The 17,343-nt window shown below is 34.1% G+C and overlaps 1 protein-coding gene across 5 annotated transcripts in view; it reads right to left on the reverse strand.

Moving 5' to 3' along the window:
• Nucleotides 1-17,343, reverse strand: part of TXNDC11 (thioredoxin domain containing 11) — a 56,127-nt gene that overhangs the window by 21,994 nt on the left and 16,790 nt on the right. For all 5 annotated transcript variants that reach the window (XM_074280562.1, XM_074280560.1, XM_074280561.1 and 2 more), the window contains one exon: nt 4,361-4,454. In XM_074280562.1, the coding sequence (XP_074136663.1) occupies nt 4,361-4,454 (94 nt within the window). The remainder of the gene's footprint in view (nt 1-4,360; nt 4,455-17,343) is intronic.

Consider the following 17,343-nt stretch of genomic DNA (forward strand, 5'->3'; position numbering starts at 1 on the left):
CTACCAAGCCTGGTATCAGGAAAACTCATTTGGAAAATAGCTTCAAAGAATTCACAAGGAGATTGTGGATTTAAATTCTATATGAAAACTCAAGAGTAGGAAAAATGAGATTTTCTTGAATAAAAAGTGAAAGAATGGAGAAAGGCAACTTCCAAGGAGTTGTTTGAAAAGATCAATGTGAATTCACACAATCTTAACCAACATGGACTTTCAAGATATGTTTGAAAGATATTAATAAAAACAATTAAAGAGGATAAATACAAGACCTGAGTCCTATAAAAACTGGTCAGGAATTTTAGGATTCTGAATGATTAGAAACTATCAAAGGAAGGCAATCTAGTCGTACCATATCTAAAACTATATTATAAGGCAGCAATCATCAAAATCATTTGGTACTGGCTAAGAAATAGAGTGGTGAATAAAAGGAATAGGTTAGGTTCACAAGATAATCAATGACTATAGTAATTTACGGTTTCATAAATCCAAAGTACTCCAGCTTCTGGATAAGAATTCACCATGTGACAAAAATTTCTGGGAAAATTAGAAAATAGTATTACAGACCTAACATCTCACACCAAGATAAGGTCAAAATGGGTATATGATTTAAACATAAAAGGTAATAATATAAGCAAATTAGGAGAGCAAGGAATGGTTGTTAGATCTATGGAAAAGGAATTTATGACTAAACAAGAAAGAGAAGATTATGAAATGCAAAATGGATAATTTTGATTACATTACATTGAAAAGGTTTTACACAAACAAAACCAATGCAGCCAAGATTAGAAGGGAAACAGAAAGATGAGTGGTTCTTATAAAAGTCTTCTTTCTAAAACATATAGAAAATTGAGTCAAATTTATGCTACAAGTCATTCTCCAATTGATAAATGGTCAAAGGATATGAACAGTCAATTTTCAGATGAAGAAATTAAAGCTACCTATAATCATATGAAAAAATGTTCCAAATCATTACTAATTGGGCAAATGCAAATTAAAACAACTCTGAGATACCACCTCATACTTATCGAATTGGCTAAGATGACAGAAAAAGATAATGACAAATATTGAAGAGGATATGGGTAAACTGAGACACTAATAAATTGATTGTTGATAGTTGTGAACTGATCCAATCATTCCAGAGAGCAATTGGGAACTATGTCAAAACTGATCAGTGTCATTACTGGATCTGCATTCCAAAGAGATCATAAAAGAGGGGAAAGGACTCACATGTACAAAAATGTTTGTACATCATTTTTTGTTGTGGCAAGGAATTAGAAATTGAGGGGGTGCCCATCAATTGGGGAAAGGTTGAATAAATTATGGTTTATGAATGTCATAGAATATTATTGAGTTATAAAAAATGATGAGCAGGCTGATTTCAGAAAGGCCTGAAAAGATTTATATGAACTGATGCTGAGAAAGGTGAGCAGAACCAGGAGAACATTGTACACACTAACAGCTAGAGTATGTAATAATCAATTATGACTTAGCTAGACTTAGTTCCTCTCAGCAACACATTGATCCAAAACAATTCCAATAGACTTGGAATGGAAAATGTCACCTGTATCCAGAGAAAGAACTATGGAAACTGAATGCAGATGGAAGAATACTATTTTCACCTTTTTTTTGGGGGGGGGGTTGCTTTTTCTTATGTTTTTTTCCCTTTTTTTCTGATTTTTCTTTCAAAATATGACTAATATGGAAATTTTAAAAATGACTGTACATGTATAATTGCTTGCTGTCTTGGGGAGAGGGGAGATAATGAAGAGAAGGAAAAAATTCTGGGATTCAAAAACTTACAAAAATGAATATTGAAAACTATCTTGAGAAAGATGGCAAATTAAGTCAGAAAATTCCAAGTGCTCCAAATTTCCCCCACAAATAAACCAGAATTTCACCTCAGGCAAGCATAAACCAGTAAAAAACAAATAAGACTTGGGACAGTCCTAAGAAAGACCCCAAGATGGTAGATTAACACATATAAAGTATAACCTAGCTCCACTAAAATAGCACTAGAGAGTCCTGGGACTAGCAGGGTTGGGCCAGTTCAGAGATATCCTCAGTCCAAACCACAGGAACTTTAACCTCCTGAATAGTGAGAGGAGTCATGGTCCAGGAAAATTGATGGAACCCCTGCTAATAAAGATTGCCAAGCCCAGTTGTATTGCTGAGAAGAGATCCTAGGCAAGAAGAAATCAGTGGTGAGTGTAGAAGCTATGGGGCAGGGAGAGAAGAGAACTTAAAGGAAAACTTGAAGCTAGAGGCACCATCCCAACCATTCCAGGATTAGAGGGGATAACACTGTTAAGATCTTATTTAAAAAAAAAAAAAAAAAAAAGCAAAGGATAAAGAATGCAATTATTGAAAGTTATTAGGGGAATAAGGAAAACCAAGGTTCATTTTCAGAGGATAGTGAAATTTAAAAAAACAAAAAAAACAAAAAAACCTCCTCTACCTCAAAGAATAATGTTAAATGGTTACCTGTCCCATAGAATACAAAAGATTTTTAAAATCAAATGAAAGTTTAAAAAAAAAAAGAACAAGAAAAACAAGATTATGAAAAGAAAATCAACTATAAATGGAGATTCAGATTTTTAAATAAGAAAATGACTGAACATTAGATTTGATCAAGGAGAAGCCAATGAAATTATAAGAGATCAAGAAATAATAAAACAAAACATAAAGAATGAAAAAATTTAAGAGAATGTGAAATCTGTAAGAAAAACAACAGATCCAGAAAGCAGATCAAGAAGAGAAAACATAGTAAGTAGACTACCTGAAGGCTATGAGCAAAAGTAGTAGTCTGCCACAACAATACAAGAAATAACTAAATGAATGTCCTGAAGTGATAGAACAAGAGAGGGAAAAGTAGAAATAGAATTACTACTTCAAAAGAAATCCTACAGGGAAAACACATAGAAACATCATTGCTAAATTTTAAATCAAAAAGAAAATTTTAAAAGCAACAACAAGAAAACAACTATTTAAATATGCTGAAGTTAAACAATAAGAATTGCACAGAATTTATCAGCAACTATAATAAGACTGCAGGTCCTGAAATAATAACCAAAGAACTAGAATTACCACTGAAAATATTATGTCCAGCAAAATTAAGTATAATATTGAATGGGGAAAAAAAAGACATTTACAAACTCTCAGATTTTCAGGATTTTGTTTCAAACAAACCTGAACAATAGAAAACATATAAGAGCAGACATCGAAGGCTCTAATAAGGGCAAATTGTTTATGTTTTATATGAGGAAATATAAATTATATAAAATTGACACTAATAATTGGATAGTCCAAAAGCAAATATGGGTAGAGTCTGAGTATGAGGTGATTCTAAAAAGCAAAACGATTTAGAAAAAGGTAAAAATAGTAATTATGTTATATGAATGAAGTACAACAACAAGAACCAACACAGAAGAATTATAGATGGGAGAGAAGGAGAACTGATAGTTCTGAAAACCTACCCACATCAGGAATGGATTAAACAAAGAATAGCACTCATTCTGTCATTATGTGTGTGTGTGTGTGTGTGTGTGTGTGTGTGTGTGTGTGTGTGTGTGTGTACACACATGTACTTATCAAGAAGGGTATATAGCACTCTCCAAAAATTACAAAGAAATATGGGGGGAGAGAATTAGGACAAGTTGGAATATGGAAGAGTGTGTAATAAGGTATATAAATTAATGGGACAGAAAGGGTAGCATAGGATAAGGTGAGGTACAAAAGACTGTTTAGATTAATATGAGTGGGATAAAGTATATAGATTATTAGGAATGAGATAAAGAAGGAAGAAAAGGTTGGTGGGAAAATAGAAGAAAATATCCATAGGGGAAAAAAACTACAAATGTATTTGGAAAATAAAATATTATTGAAAAGAGAAAATTAGTGAACATGAATGATAATTACAATGAGTCTGTATAGTTTCATCTGGCATGACCAGACTAATTTTAATGTTTTTTGTAAGGGGCTTACAAAATTCACAGTCAGGAGAATGCTGTATGTACAATTTACCTAGATTTCTGCAAAGCATTTAACAGGATATCCATTCTTACAGAAAGAATGGAGAAATGTCAACTAGGTAATAACACAATTAGATGATTTTTGAACTGAATTGAATAGCTGAACTACTGATTCACTATTCAACTATTCATAGTTCCACTATTTAAGAGTAGCAATGTCAATTGGGCTCAAATGTCAAATATCCAAAAGCACATTTAGATCCAGTTAATTATTTGAAGTAATAATCATTAATCAGACTTTCAAAAACAAATAGAGCACACCATAAAGAGAAGAATGGCATTGCTCAAATTTTTATATAAGTGTTTTATTGTTTTAAACTTTCTTTAAAACTTACCTTTCTTTAATGAATGTAATGCTGAAGTGAAGAATGTCAAATAACCAGGTGGCTGAGGAGAACCACTGAATTCAAAATATCCAAGTACTCCAGGCTATAAAATAAAGAGTAAAAATTAGCTAGCTAGATGCTCCATAAATATATTTATTTAATGTGAAAAAGCAAGTGCACCATGTACAATTTAATTCAATAAATTTTCATGTAAGCATATACTATGTTTAAGGCACTGTGCTAAGTCCTAGGGATAAAACACAACACAATATTTCCCCTTAAACTTATTAGAAGATCTACAAGATATATATGTGCTATGATGAATTTGCACTGTTCTTCCCCCAAAGACATTGTTATACAGATGTGGTGGGCTGGTAAAATGTCTGTACATAGAGATTATTAAAGTCCCCTAGATTTCCAAGGCTTTTGGTCTCAAGTACTTCCTTTACAGGAAGCCAAGCAATCCTGAGAGGTGGAGGATAATAAGGACATTAAGTCACATTCAGGTTCCTTGCTTCTCCTGTCAAATCCAAAAGAAATGATCAGACCCAGAGCAGAAGCAAAGCAATGAAGACGCTTTATCTATTGTGCACAGGCAGATTGGGACAGGCAATAAAAACAGATGAACTCAAAACAGCAGCACATAGTTGGCAAAAATGACTAAAGCACATTTGCTTCCCCTATCTCCTTGAGAGCTGTTCAAGGAAACTTGTGATTCCTTCTATTTGTACAAATATGTTTTGTTCTGTTTTCTGGATTTCTCCCTTTTAATTGGTGAGGAAAAGGACTGGGGGCTGTGAAGGAAAGAAAGAAATCAACTTCTCAGATTCAAGTTACCCTTCAGGCTGCTATATCTTGTTTTAACATCTGCACATATATACTATTTGCTACTTCAATTATATACACAGTCATTAACAATGATTTTTGTGCAGTTCTATAGGTGTAGTAACTCAGAATTCAAAGAGATATTCAATTTTAAATTCAAGCAGCCAAGAGAATTTATTATTTATTATTAAAGAGAATTTCTCCATTTTTGGTCTTTTGGACATTGCCGTACCTACTAATGCTACTTGAGAATCCAGAAGAAAAACTTTTCAAGGAAGTGGAAATGAGTGGATGCCCATCAGTTTGGGAATGGTTGAATAAATTATGGCATATAAATGTAATGGAATATTATTTCTGAAAAACCTGGAAGGACTTCTATGAGCTGATGTTAAGTGAAATAAGCAGAACCAAGAAAACACTGTATACATAAGATTATGTGTTGATCCACTGTGATGACTTGGATCTTTTTAACAATGAGGTAATTTAAGGCAATTCCAATGGACTTGTGATGGAAAGAGTCATCTGACTCCAGGGAGAGAACTGTTGTTTACTTTTTTTTTTCTTTCTCATATTTTTCCCCCCTTTTGAACTGATTTTTCTTGTGCATTATGATAAACAATTGTATATGTTTAACCTATGTTGGATTGCTTGCTGTCTAGGGAAGGCAGAAGGGGGAAGAGAGGGAAAAAACTCTGAATACAAAGTTTTACAAAGGCAATGTTGAAAACTATCTTGCATGTATTTGGAAATATAAAATACCATTTTAAAATCATATTGAAATAAAAGATAATTTTTTTTTTACAATTAAAAAAAAAAAAAAAAAGAAGCCTGTGAGCTGAAAGGTAAAGGGTCTGCTGTGTGTGTGTCTAAGGGCTCCTTGTAACATTGTTACTCATACTTAGAATGGCTAATCAGCTAGCCAAAAAGCATTTAGTAAAACATAGTGTGGTAGGCAAAAAAAATTCCCACTTTCAATAGCATATCTCACATTATATAAGAGTAGAGAGAACATGGAAATAACTATGTACCAACAAGTTATATATGGGTAAATGAAAGATGATGATTGGGAAAAGAAGACTAGAAAAGGTAATAAGGCAGGATTTCAGCTGAGTCTTGAATAGAAAACCTGGAGGTCAAGGTAAGAAAAGAAAACATTCCTGAAATGGAGAATAGTTAGTGCAAGTATACAGTCAGGGTCTCATATCTAGCAAACAGGCTAGTGTAGCTGGATCCTAGAATGTATTGATGTGAGAGAGAGAAAATAAAGTGTAAGAAGAATGGACCAGGTTGAAAAGAGGTTTGAAATTTCAGAGGACCTTATATATGATCCTGATGAAGTCTAGAACTGAGGTACCTAAATGAAATTAGGGGTTAATTGAGGTCTAGTGGCAGGTTCGGAGTACAGGGAATCAAATAGAGCTCTCCTGCAACTCCTTTGGATTCGGCGCAAGGATACGAAGTTAAATGAGATCTAGTTGCGGCACAAGAGTCCCCTGTAAAGGAATTTACAAACCCAAAAATCTAGATTGATAAAAAGATGTTTATTATGGGGTTTGGAAGTAAGGTTAAAGTCTAGTTAGTAAAGATGAAGGTAGAGATAAGAGGGCACCGGACACAGTGTTCCAGTGGACAGAGATCCTTGGCATGTCAGGCATAAGGCTGCCATGTTTGGAACCTCTGCAAAGAGAGGACTCCAGCTTGGCTCTTTTATAATAAGAGATTTAGCAAAGGGGCCCTTGGATGGAGTCCCAAGTTGGCTCAGATCCTGGGGGAGAGTGGAGGAGAGGGGGTAGTGAGAGCCAGGATATCACCTATAGGAATTCAAAGGGATGCTTTTGACCAGGATTTGTGAATCAAAGGTCCTAGCTCATTGAATTGATAATGCATCAGCTAGGAGGGGTTGGGAATCATAAATCTGAAGGGACTGGTTTCTTAAAGGGATCACAACCAGCATCAATCTTGGAGGTGATAGGGAACTTCTGGAATTTATGGAGTAGGCTGGCTTCTGACATTAAACCATGGGCACAGTCAGGCAGCGCACGTGCACGCACACAGACACAGACACAGACACAGACACAGACACACACACACACACACACACACACACACACACACACACACACACACACACACACTCTTGTTCCTTACAAGTAGAACAAAAGGATAGTAATACAAGAAAAAGAAGACAAAGTACTCTTAAAAATCTGAAGAAAAGAGCACTTGCAAGCAAGAGAATGGGGTATAGAAAGACTTACACATAAATAAGTTGTACTTTAAACAAATATGAGGATGAGATATATTCTAAGTAAGGAGGAGAGCTTCCTAAATGCACGAAGGCAAGAAATAGCATGCCAAATGAAGGCAACAATTTGGCAGGAATCATGTGAATAAAGCCAGAAAGATAGCTTAGAGAAAAATTGTAGACAGACTTAAATGCCAGGATGTAACTATTTCATTATGTAGGCAAAAATAGGATATATAGTGTTTATTGCCTCTACCATGAAAATACTCTAACTTTTTAAATTATATAATTAATGTAAAAAGGGGAAAATCTAGTGGGTAGATAATTGTTCTTGAAGTCAGGAAGACCTGGCCTGACCAAACTATTTATTATATTGGTATTTTAGGTAATTCTAAGACTTTAAGATGCAAAGCAGACTGGTAGAGGAAATATGTTCACAGTTTCTTATATAACAATGGAATCACTAGTGCAATTTCCTTTTTCTTTTTTTTTTTTTAAAGAAGTAATATTACAATTTAAAATATAATTGATACCTGGGTTCAGGAAAGATAAGAATTGAAACACATAGCAGAGTAACTGTTATTTCAGTAGTTTAAAAATTGTGCCATATCCCAACTGAACTCATTGCCTTTACCCCAAATAATTTTCCCTTCACACCTTTCCTATAGGCACAAACATTTTCACAATTCCCTGAGATCAAAACCTTGGGATTGGGAATGGTAAAACTCTGAATTTTCTTTCTAGCCTCACAACTTTCAATGACCTTGCTCTTTTAATATTTCCTCCTGCAATCTGTCTTAGAGCAGTAGTGTCAAAACGAAATAGAAAAGGATCCTTGGACATCACAAATTAATATTATCTATGTTATACTATATTTGTATTTATTTTGTTAAACATCTCCCAATTACATTTTAATCTGGATCCTATCTAACCCTCTCTGGATATGGGCTATAGCAGTGAGTTTGACCTCAGTGTCTTAAAAGTCATACTTCTCTATTCATTCCAAGCTCCAACTCCCTTTGTTCAGCTCTTTATCTTCTGAATTACATCAATATAGTCCAAATTGTTCTCCCTCATTCTAGTCTCTCTACTTTTTCAATTCTTCGTGTACATGGCTTCCAAATTAATTTTCCTTTATCATATTACTCCTATGATTAAGAATCTCTTCTTAATTAAAGCTGTTCTTTCTGTGATACTCCTGACAGATGGTCAGTCTTGTTTCAAAATGTTTATGTTGGGGGATTCACTTATTCATAATCCAGTTTATTTTTCTGTTGGGAGAAAACAGTTCCTTTATACAGAGTCAAATCTTATTTCACTTTTTTTTTTTTTTTTTAACAATATAGAATAAATCTAATGCAATTTAGAGGGCAATAATTCAAACACAGATAGCATGGCTTGTCGTTAATTTTCCTGTTTAAGTTAGCATTTTAAAGTTTACAAAGCACTTTATATCCATATTCTCATTGGCACAACAAAGATCTCTTCTTATTTCTCCAGTCTTCTTCCACCTTCTACAAACTGCAATATAACACTGACCTCCCTCCAGATACTATGCATTTTCACTCACTGTCCCCCATGCTTAAAACACTCTACTTCCTCATTTTTACCTCATTGCTTCCTTTAGGCCTAAGTTAAAGACCTAACTCTAGAAACAGCAAGAAACTTTTCTTAAACTCAATGCCTTCTTTTTAAGATTACCCCCAGTTTTATCCTATCTAGATCTTGTTAGTACATACATCAATTATTTGTGATGCAGTTAGTGGCAGTGCAGAGTTATGGGAATCCCCTCTGGTTGACACAGGTCCAACGTGAAAGAATTCACGAACCCGAAAAGTCTGAATGGCAAAGGGATTTTTATTGCCACTGAGAAGCCAGCTTTGCTAGGCAGATAGACTTCTTAGTGTCAAGGTCTTGTCCGAGAAATAGAGGTTATCACTGAGAAGAGGGCATCTTCACAGCAGGCAAGAGTCTGGTAGGCAGCTGTGCCAAAAAGAGAGGTCCCTGGGCAAAGCATAATTCCACTTCAGACTTCTGCAGAGATTTGGAGTTCAGAATAGTCCTTTTTATTGGCAGTCTGGGAATAGGGCTTCCATTGAATGAGATTCCTTAAATGTTGTCCCTGCCCTCAGACCTAGGTTTCCAGTTGAATGAGACCACTGAAGTTACTGGGATAAGTTATACTCTCCAACTGAGCTACTGGGAGTGGTCTGGGCTAATCTTAAAGAAACCACTTACCTGCCCTTAAGGGTGGGTCTCTGTCAGGAGCGATTCAGAGCTCACCCCCATGGCTTCCCCATAAAAAAGTCAGGGGACAGTTTCAGGGTTCACCCCTGTCATTTGTAGGCTGTCTCCCCCATCAGATTGTGAACTCCTCAAAAGCAAGAGCTGTTGTTTGCTGTTCTTTATATCCTTAGCACATAGGATTCACTTAATAAATGCTAAATGACTGATAAAAAAATTGAGGTCTAGGGAGGTAAATTGTTCAAGATTACAAAAGTGGTTAAGTATCATGGGATGACTTTCAATCCATGATCTCTCCAGTCATGCTCTTTTCTATATATCACATTCATTCCCATTTCCTATACCTTTTCTCAAGTGGATTCTTCCAATTTAGAATATTTCCCCCTTCTCTTCCAACTCATGTAATCATTATTCTTCCTAGTTCAACAGAATTCCTATAAAAAGCAGCAGCAGCCCAGTGTAGCACTTGTTGGCCTCTTTGATAAATGATTTAAAATTCTGATTTGTAACAGAGCCCACTAACACTACTAATGCAAACCATGTGCTCCTTTTAAAAAGATTAAGGTTTGCATGCATATTTTTATGCAAAGGCAAGTAATCAAAAATATGTGAAAATCTATCAAATGAATTTCAACATCAGCTAAAGTAATTAGGATATATATTCACAATCAAAGAAGGGCATCATTAACTTCTCATATATCCTCACTTAAAAAAAAACACCTAAAAAAAAAACTGAGTAAACTTGGGATTGGATTAAGGTTAACTCCATTTTTGGACTCTTCAAATTAAATTCATTTAAGCAAGCATTTATAAAGTGGCTTTTATATATAATGCTATGCCACTACAGTCACTATTAGAAGCTGGAAGAGAGAAAATTTTCATTAGGGTCAATTCCTTAATGGAGCTTACAATCAGACAAGTTTAAAATTATGTTAATATAGTGGTAGTAGAGGTGGCATTCCAGATGTGATAGAGGTTGAGGTCCCTTTAAGATTCCTTATATGAAAAGCCTGCCAAGAACTTGGCACCGCCTACAAGCCCCTTTTAGGTATAAAAGAGCCAAGCTGGAGCTCTCTCTTTGCAGGAGCCCTTCCCCCCAAACATGGTATCCTTCCAGCCATGTAAGGGTTCCTGCCCGCCCAGCAACCACCTTTGGCCCTGGCATCTTTCTAACTAAACTTTACTTCCAAATTCCTACAATAAACCTTTTTTATCAGTCTAGGTTTTCGGGCCTGTAAATTCATTTACAGGGGACACTGTGCCTCATGGGACTATCTTACAAACGGGGTTCCCCCTTTCCAATCTCTCATCAGATGTACTCAATTTTTTGTGATCCCAATTGGGATTTTCTTGGAAAATACTGGAGTGGTTTGCCATTTCCTTCTTCAGCTAATTTAATAGATGAGGAACTGAGTAAAACAGGGTAAAGTGATTAATTGTCCAAAGTCACACAGCTAATAAATGTCTGAACACATTTGAACTCAGATCCTTTAATCCCAGGCCAGCCTTTATGGACTGTGTCACCTAGATAGTCCCAAGTAGTAGTCGTAGTAAAATAATAGTATTTTAAAATAGCTATTTTCAGAGACAGAATAGATAACAATCATTAATATTAGCTAATATTTATATACTGCATTAAGATTTGCAAAGGTCATTTCCTATTTTATCTCTTGATTCTCACAACAATCCTACAAGCTACAGATGAACAAACTGAGGCTAAGATTAAATGATTTGCCCAGAAGCACACAACTAGTAAACATCTGAGTAAGGATTTTTTTTCTGGACTCCTGCTTTTACATCCAATGCACTGCACCACCTACTGCCTCCCAGCATCATGGTATATAAGGCTACCAAGTCATGTGAAAAGGAGAAAAGGAACCCAAAGCCATATAAAGTTATCAGACTTTTAATATAATTCCATGGTATAGCCCTTTGTTGTTTAATTACCTACTAACCATAGCTCAGCACAATGATGTGGCAGAATAGAAAGAATTATAAATTTCCAGGCAAAATTCTTAGGTTTAAGGGCAAGTCATTTAAGCTTTATATGTCTCATCTGTAAAATGGAGATAATACTTTCAGTTCTGTCTACCCCCATAAGACTATTATGAGAATAAGATGTAATTGAAGGAACCTGTTCTGTAACTCAAAAGTGTTGATTAATTGTGGGGGAGTGAGGCACTAAAAATTCAGGTTAAGATTACACAGCCAAAATCTGTATCACACTGGGACTTGAATCCACACCTTCTGACTGGGGCCAGCTTTCTACTCATTACACAATGCTGACTCTCACTAAAACTAAAATTATATAACTTATTCTTTGACTTAGAGGATATTTTATGTTCTTGTATTGCCTCAAGGATAACTTTATAAATATCAGTTATCACTATTCTGTGAAAACAGTAATTAATAGTTAATAGAGCTGTCCAATTGGTAGACTTCAAGATAACAAAATAAAATTACTTTTGGAATTTTTTTAATCAGACCTGCATTTTCATTAATATTGAGTACTCCAGGTGAGGAAATTACTTCTATCAAAGCAGAACAACAGCTGTTCTATAGTACTTGGAATGCTATGGAGAGCACCAAGTGATTTACCCAAAGTTACACAGCCAGCACATATGAAAGGGAGGATTTTAACCTGGGTTCTCCTGCCCTTTATCCACTTAAATGTAAATAATTATTACTATTATCTCTTATGAAAGAGAAGAGAAATCTATTTTACTTTTTTAATGTTAAAACATAATAAAAATATATGTTAAATCCAATATGTATGGACATATTTATACAATTATCTTGCTGCAGAAGAAAAATCAGATAAAAAAATAAAATGAGAAAGAAAATAAAATGCAAGCAAACAACAAAAGGAGTGAAAATGCTATGTTGTGATCCACACTCAGTTCCCACAGTTCTCTCTCCAGCTGTAGAGGGCGCTCACTATCACAAGATCATTGGAACAGGCCTGAATCATCTCATTGTTGAAAAGAGTCACATTCATCAGAATTGATCATCATATAATCTTGTTGTTGCCGTGTACAATGACCTCATGGTCCTGCTCATTTCACTCAGCATTAGTTCAAATAAGTCTCTCCAGGCTTCTCTGAAACCATCCTGCTGATCATTTCTTATAGAACATTCTTATAGAATGTTATATTCCATAATATTCATATACCACAATTTATTCAGCCATTCTCCAACCGATGAGCATCCACTCAGTTTCCAGTTTCTTGCTACTACAAAAAGGGCTACCACAAACATTTTTGCACATGTGGATGCAATATGTGGGTCCCTCCTTTAAAATCTCTTTGGGATATAAGCCTAGTAGAAACACTGCTGGGTCAAAGGATATGCCCAGTTTGATAACTCTTTGGTTCCAAAATTACTCTCCAGAATGATTGGATCCATTCAAAGTTCCACCAACAATGTATTAGTGTTCCAGTTTTCCCATATCCCCTCCAACATTCGTCATTATCTGATTTCCTGTCAATCTGAGCCAATCTGAGAGGTATATAGTGAATATCAGAGTTATCTTCATTTGCATGAGAAATCTATTTTAATACCTAGCAAGATCTATACTTAAGTTTATGCTTTCATTTTACAGATCTACATAAACCATTAAATTCATTCTAAATAGTAATGAAAGTATCACAATTAGAGATTAAATAAGATTGTTGTTATAGCTATCTCCTTTATAACATCAATGTGACTGTTACCGAATAAAACATTATAATGCATGTATTTCCTTATATTCAGTGAAAACAGTGGAATACATTTAATTCTCAACTTCCAAGTAAATCTTTAAAGAGATTACCTCATTAGTTTTTGTTAAATGAAAAATGGGCAGATTTTTAAATAGATATACTGCTGTAATACAAAGCTTGAGGGGTATTCGTGACTGAAAAAAGGTGCTGCAAATCTAGATGAGCAATTACATTTATTCACAGACATACTGCCAAAGAAATGAAAATAATTAGCAAGATTAAATAACTATTCTAGATGCCTTTCAGATTGTGAGTTAAAAACAGAAGGCAAAAAAGTTGAAAAAAAATTCCATAAAATGTTAATAATTAATATGGCTAACTATCCTGTTTTAAATGACTATAAAACACTCATATAAATATAATAATATATAACTTTGAAACATAATATTTCTGAGATTATAACGTAATACTTCTTAAAAAGACACTTAAAGGGGGCAATTTGAGAATGGGAAGACAAAGAGTTTGTTTATTTCCTGGTAATTTAACATTAAAAGTTTCTGAATTTGAACAATTTTTACAGGAAGTATCTCTAATAAAGGTATAATTTCTCAAATATAGAGAGAACTAAGTCAAATTGATAAAGATGCAAGTCATTCTCCAAATGATGGTCAAAGAATATTTTTAAAAAAGTTTTCAGATTAAGAAATCAAAACTATATACAGTAATGTGAAAAAAATACTCTAATTCACTATTGATTAAAAAAATGCAAACTAAAACATCTGTGGGGTACCACCTCACATCTATCAGATTGACTACACAGAAAAGGAAAACAATAATGTTGGAGAAATGTGTAAGAAAATTAGGACCCTAATGCATTGTTGATAAAGTTATAAATGGATTCAACCAATCTGGAGAGGAATTAGGGCAATAAAACTTTGCATACACTTTGACCTAGCAATACCACTACTAAGTGTGTTTCCCAAAGAAATCACAAAAAAGGGGAAAGGACCTATTTGTACAAAAATATTTATATTAGCTCTTTCTGTGGCAGCAAAAAATTGGATATTGAGTGGATGCCCATCAACTGGGGAACGGATGTTGTGGTATATAAAATGTAATGGAATATTACTGTGGTATAAGAAATGATGAGCAGGATGGTTTCAGAAAAACCTGAAAAGATTTGCATGAACTAATAGAAAGTGAAATGAGCAGAACCAGGAGAACCATAATGTCTTCTCTAAGTAAAACACACTTAACAGCAATACTGTAAGGATGATGATCATCTATGACTGCCTCAGCTCTTCTAATGAATACAACGATTCAAGACAATTCCAAAAGACTCATGATAGAAAATGCTACCCACATCCAAAGAAGTGATGGAATCTAAATGGACATCAAAGCATACTATATTCATTTTATTATTTTTATTTTTTTCCCTTTTGTTGTTTCTTCTTTCAGAACATGACTAAAAGGGAAATATATATTTATATAATTGCTCATTTACAACCTGTGATTGCTTATGGGGAGAAAGAAAGGGAGATATTTGAAGCTCAAATTTTTATTTGAAAAATGAATGTTAAAAATTGTGTTTACAAAGTAATTAGAAAATATAAAATACTATTTAAAAGAAGGGAGACACAACCAAAACACTAAACAACAACAAATCAAAAAACTACCTGTTTGGAGTGGAGAAAAAGATCAAGGAAATCAAAAAGATATATCCATGACTAAGCCAAATGTACAGAAAAAATACTTTTAAAAAACAAAAAGCCCTAAAGAAAAACAACAACAACAGAAAGTTTCTCAGTTTTAATTGAACTTTGGGGAAATCTATGTTTTGCAACACTGTCAAATTAAATCTGCCCCTCTCATGGGACTAGATTATTTTTAAGAAATGAAAACAACACTTAAAAACATACATCACAGATTCTTGGCAAATGCTTTTTTTTTTTTTATCCTCCCCATGGAGAAAAAGGGGATGTAAAAGAAATCAAACATATCCAACCCACAAAATATGCAGACTATTCTATGACTCCTATATGTTTAATTGTAAATATCTAGAAACTAATAAATTAAAAAATGAGCTATTTGGGGCAGCTAGGTGGCATGGAGACCCAAGCACCAGCCCTGAAGTCAGGAGAACCTGAGTTCAAATATGAACTCAAAAGCTTGGAGAGACTTACATGAACTGATGCTGAGTGAAATGAGCAGAACCAGATCTTTATACACTTCAACAACAATACTCTATGAGGATGTATTCTGATGGAATTGGATATCTTCAACAGAGAGAAGATCTAATTCAGTTCCAATTGATCAATGATGGACAGAATCAGCTACACCCAGAGAAGGAACACTGGGAAATGAGTGTGAACTGTTTGCACTTTTGTTTTACTTCCCAGGTTATTTTTACCTTCTGAATCCAACTCTTTCTGTGCAACAAAATATTCGGTTCTGCACACATATATTGTATCTAGGATATATTATAACATATTTAACATGTATGGAACTGCCCTGCCAGGGGAGGGGTGGAGGGAAGGAGGGGAAAATTTGGAATAGAAGGGAGTACAAGGGATAATGTTGTAAAAAATTACCCACGCATATGTACTATCAAAAAAAAAGTTATAAAATTAATAAAAAAAAAAAAGAAAAAAAAAAAAAAAAAACAAATATGAACTCAAGACACTTAACACTTCCTAGCTGTGTGACCCGGGAGGCAAGTCACTTAACCCCAATTGCCTCAGCAAAAAAAAACCAAACAAAAAAACCAAGCTATTTGAATCCCTTCTCAATTTCACAATAATTATATTTTAGAATATTAATCTAAGAATAAACCAGATTACTCAGGTATATGTTTACACCCAGTATGTGTCAACCTGTTTTCATTAAAAAAATAAGGCTTTTGGTTATACTACTTATAGACTGACCTTCATTCTGTACTAATGAGTCAATCATCCATATCTAGCTTCTGTCCCTCAGCTCTATTCATTGATCTATATTAGCAATTGCTTTATTAGCTGAAAAAATAGATGTAATGAAGTCTTCCAACTTCTAAAAGATCCACTGTATATATATATATATATACAGACTCACATCTATGCAAAATTTTTCATATTTAAAATTCTTTAAAATTTAACTTGTACATGATGGAAAGTAGTTACCATTATGCATAGGCTGTTTTATATGGATTAAAGTTTGCCAGGAAAACAAATGTTCAATAATAGCTTAGCAAAAAACAAAACAAAACCAAAAAACAAAACCAAAAAAAAAAAAAAAAAACACTTCTCTCTTGGAAGTATAGTATTTGCAGTTCTCTGTAAATTTTAGCAAATGGTTTGTACACCCTCTTGTGGTTTTAAGAGTGGATCAACTTTTCTTGGCTTTTTTTTTTTTTTTTTTTTTTTTTTGGCTCTTTCAATATTTGATATTCCTAACTAAAGTTACAAATCACATTTTTTAAAGTATGAAGTCATTTTATTCCCCAACTATATTAAACTGTAACTTTAAATTTAAGTAACTATCCCATCATCCTCTGTCCAACATTCAGAGCAGTATCATACTGACAATGTATAGATAGTGTACTGGATTATCTCAATTAACAGGTATTTGTTAAATGTTTACTGTGTGCCAAGCATTCAGAATACAAATTAAAAACCAAAACAATCTCTGACCTTAAGTAATTAGACAAACTGTTACATAAATAGATATGTGTGTATGGGTGAATGGTGGGTGTGGGTGTATATTCTGAGCAAAATATTTTATTGGTAGCAAGCAACACATATACATGTAAAGAAAACACAAAATAATCTCTGAAAGGATATTAGTGGAAGAGAAGGGAGAAGAGAAAGGAAATCAAGAAAGACCTCATGAAGGTAGCAATTAAACTAATCATTAAAGAAAGCAAGGAATTCTAATAGGTGAGGTTGAAGAGGCTGGGTATTCCAAAAGTGGGAAACAACCCGTGCAAAGGCACAGGGACAAAA

This window comes from Sminthopsis crassicaudata, chromosome 1, assembly GCF_048593235.1.
Source record: "Sminthopsis crassicaudata isolate SCR6 chromosome 1, ASM4859323v1, whole genome shotgun sequence".
NCBI lineage: Eukaryota > Metazoa > Chordata > Mammalia > Dasyuromorphia > Dasyuridae > Sminthopsis > Sminthopsis crassicaudata.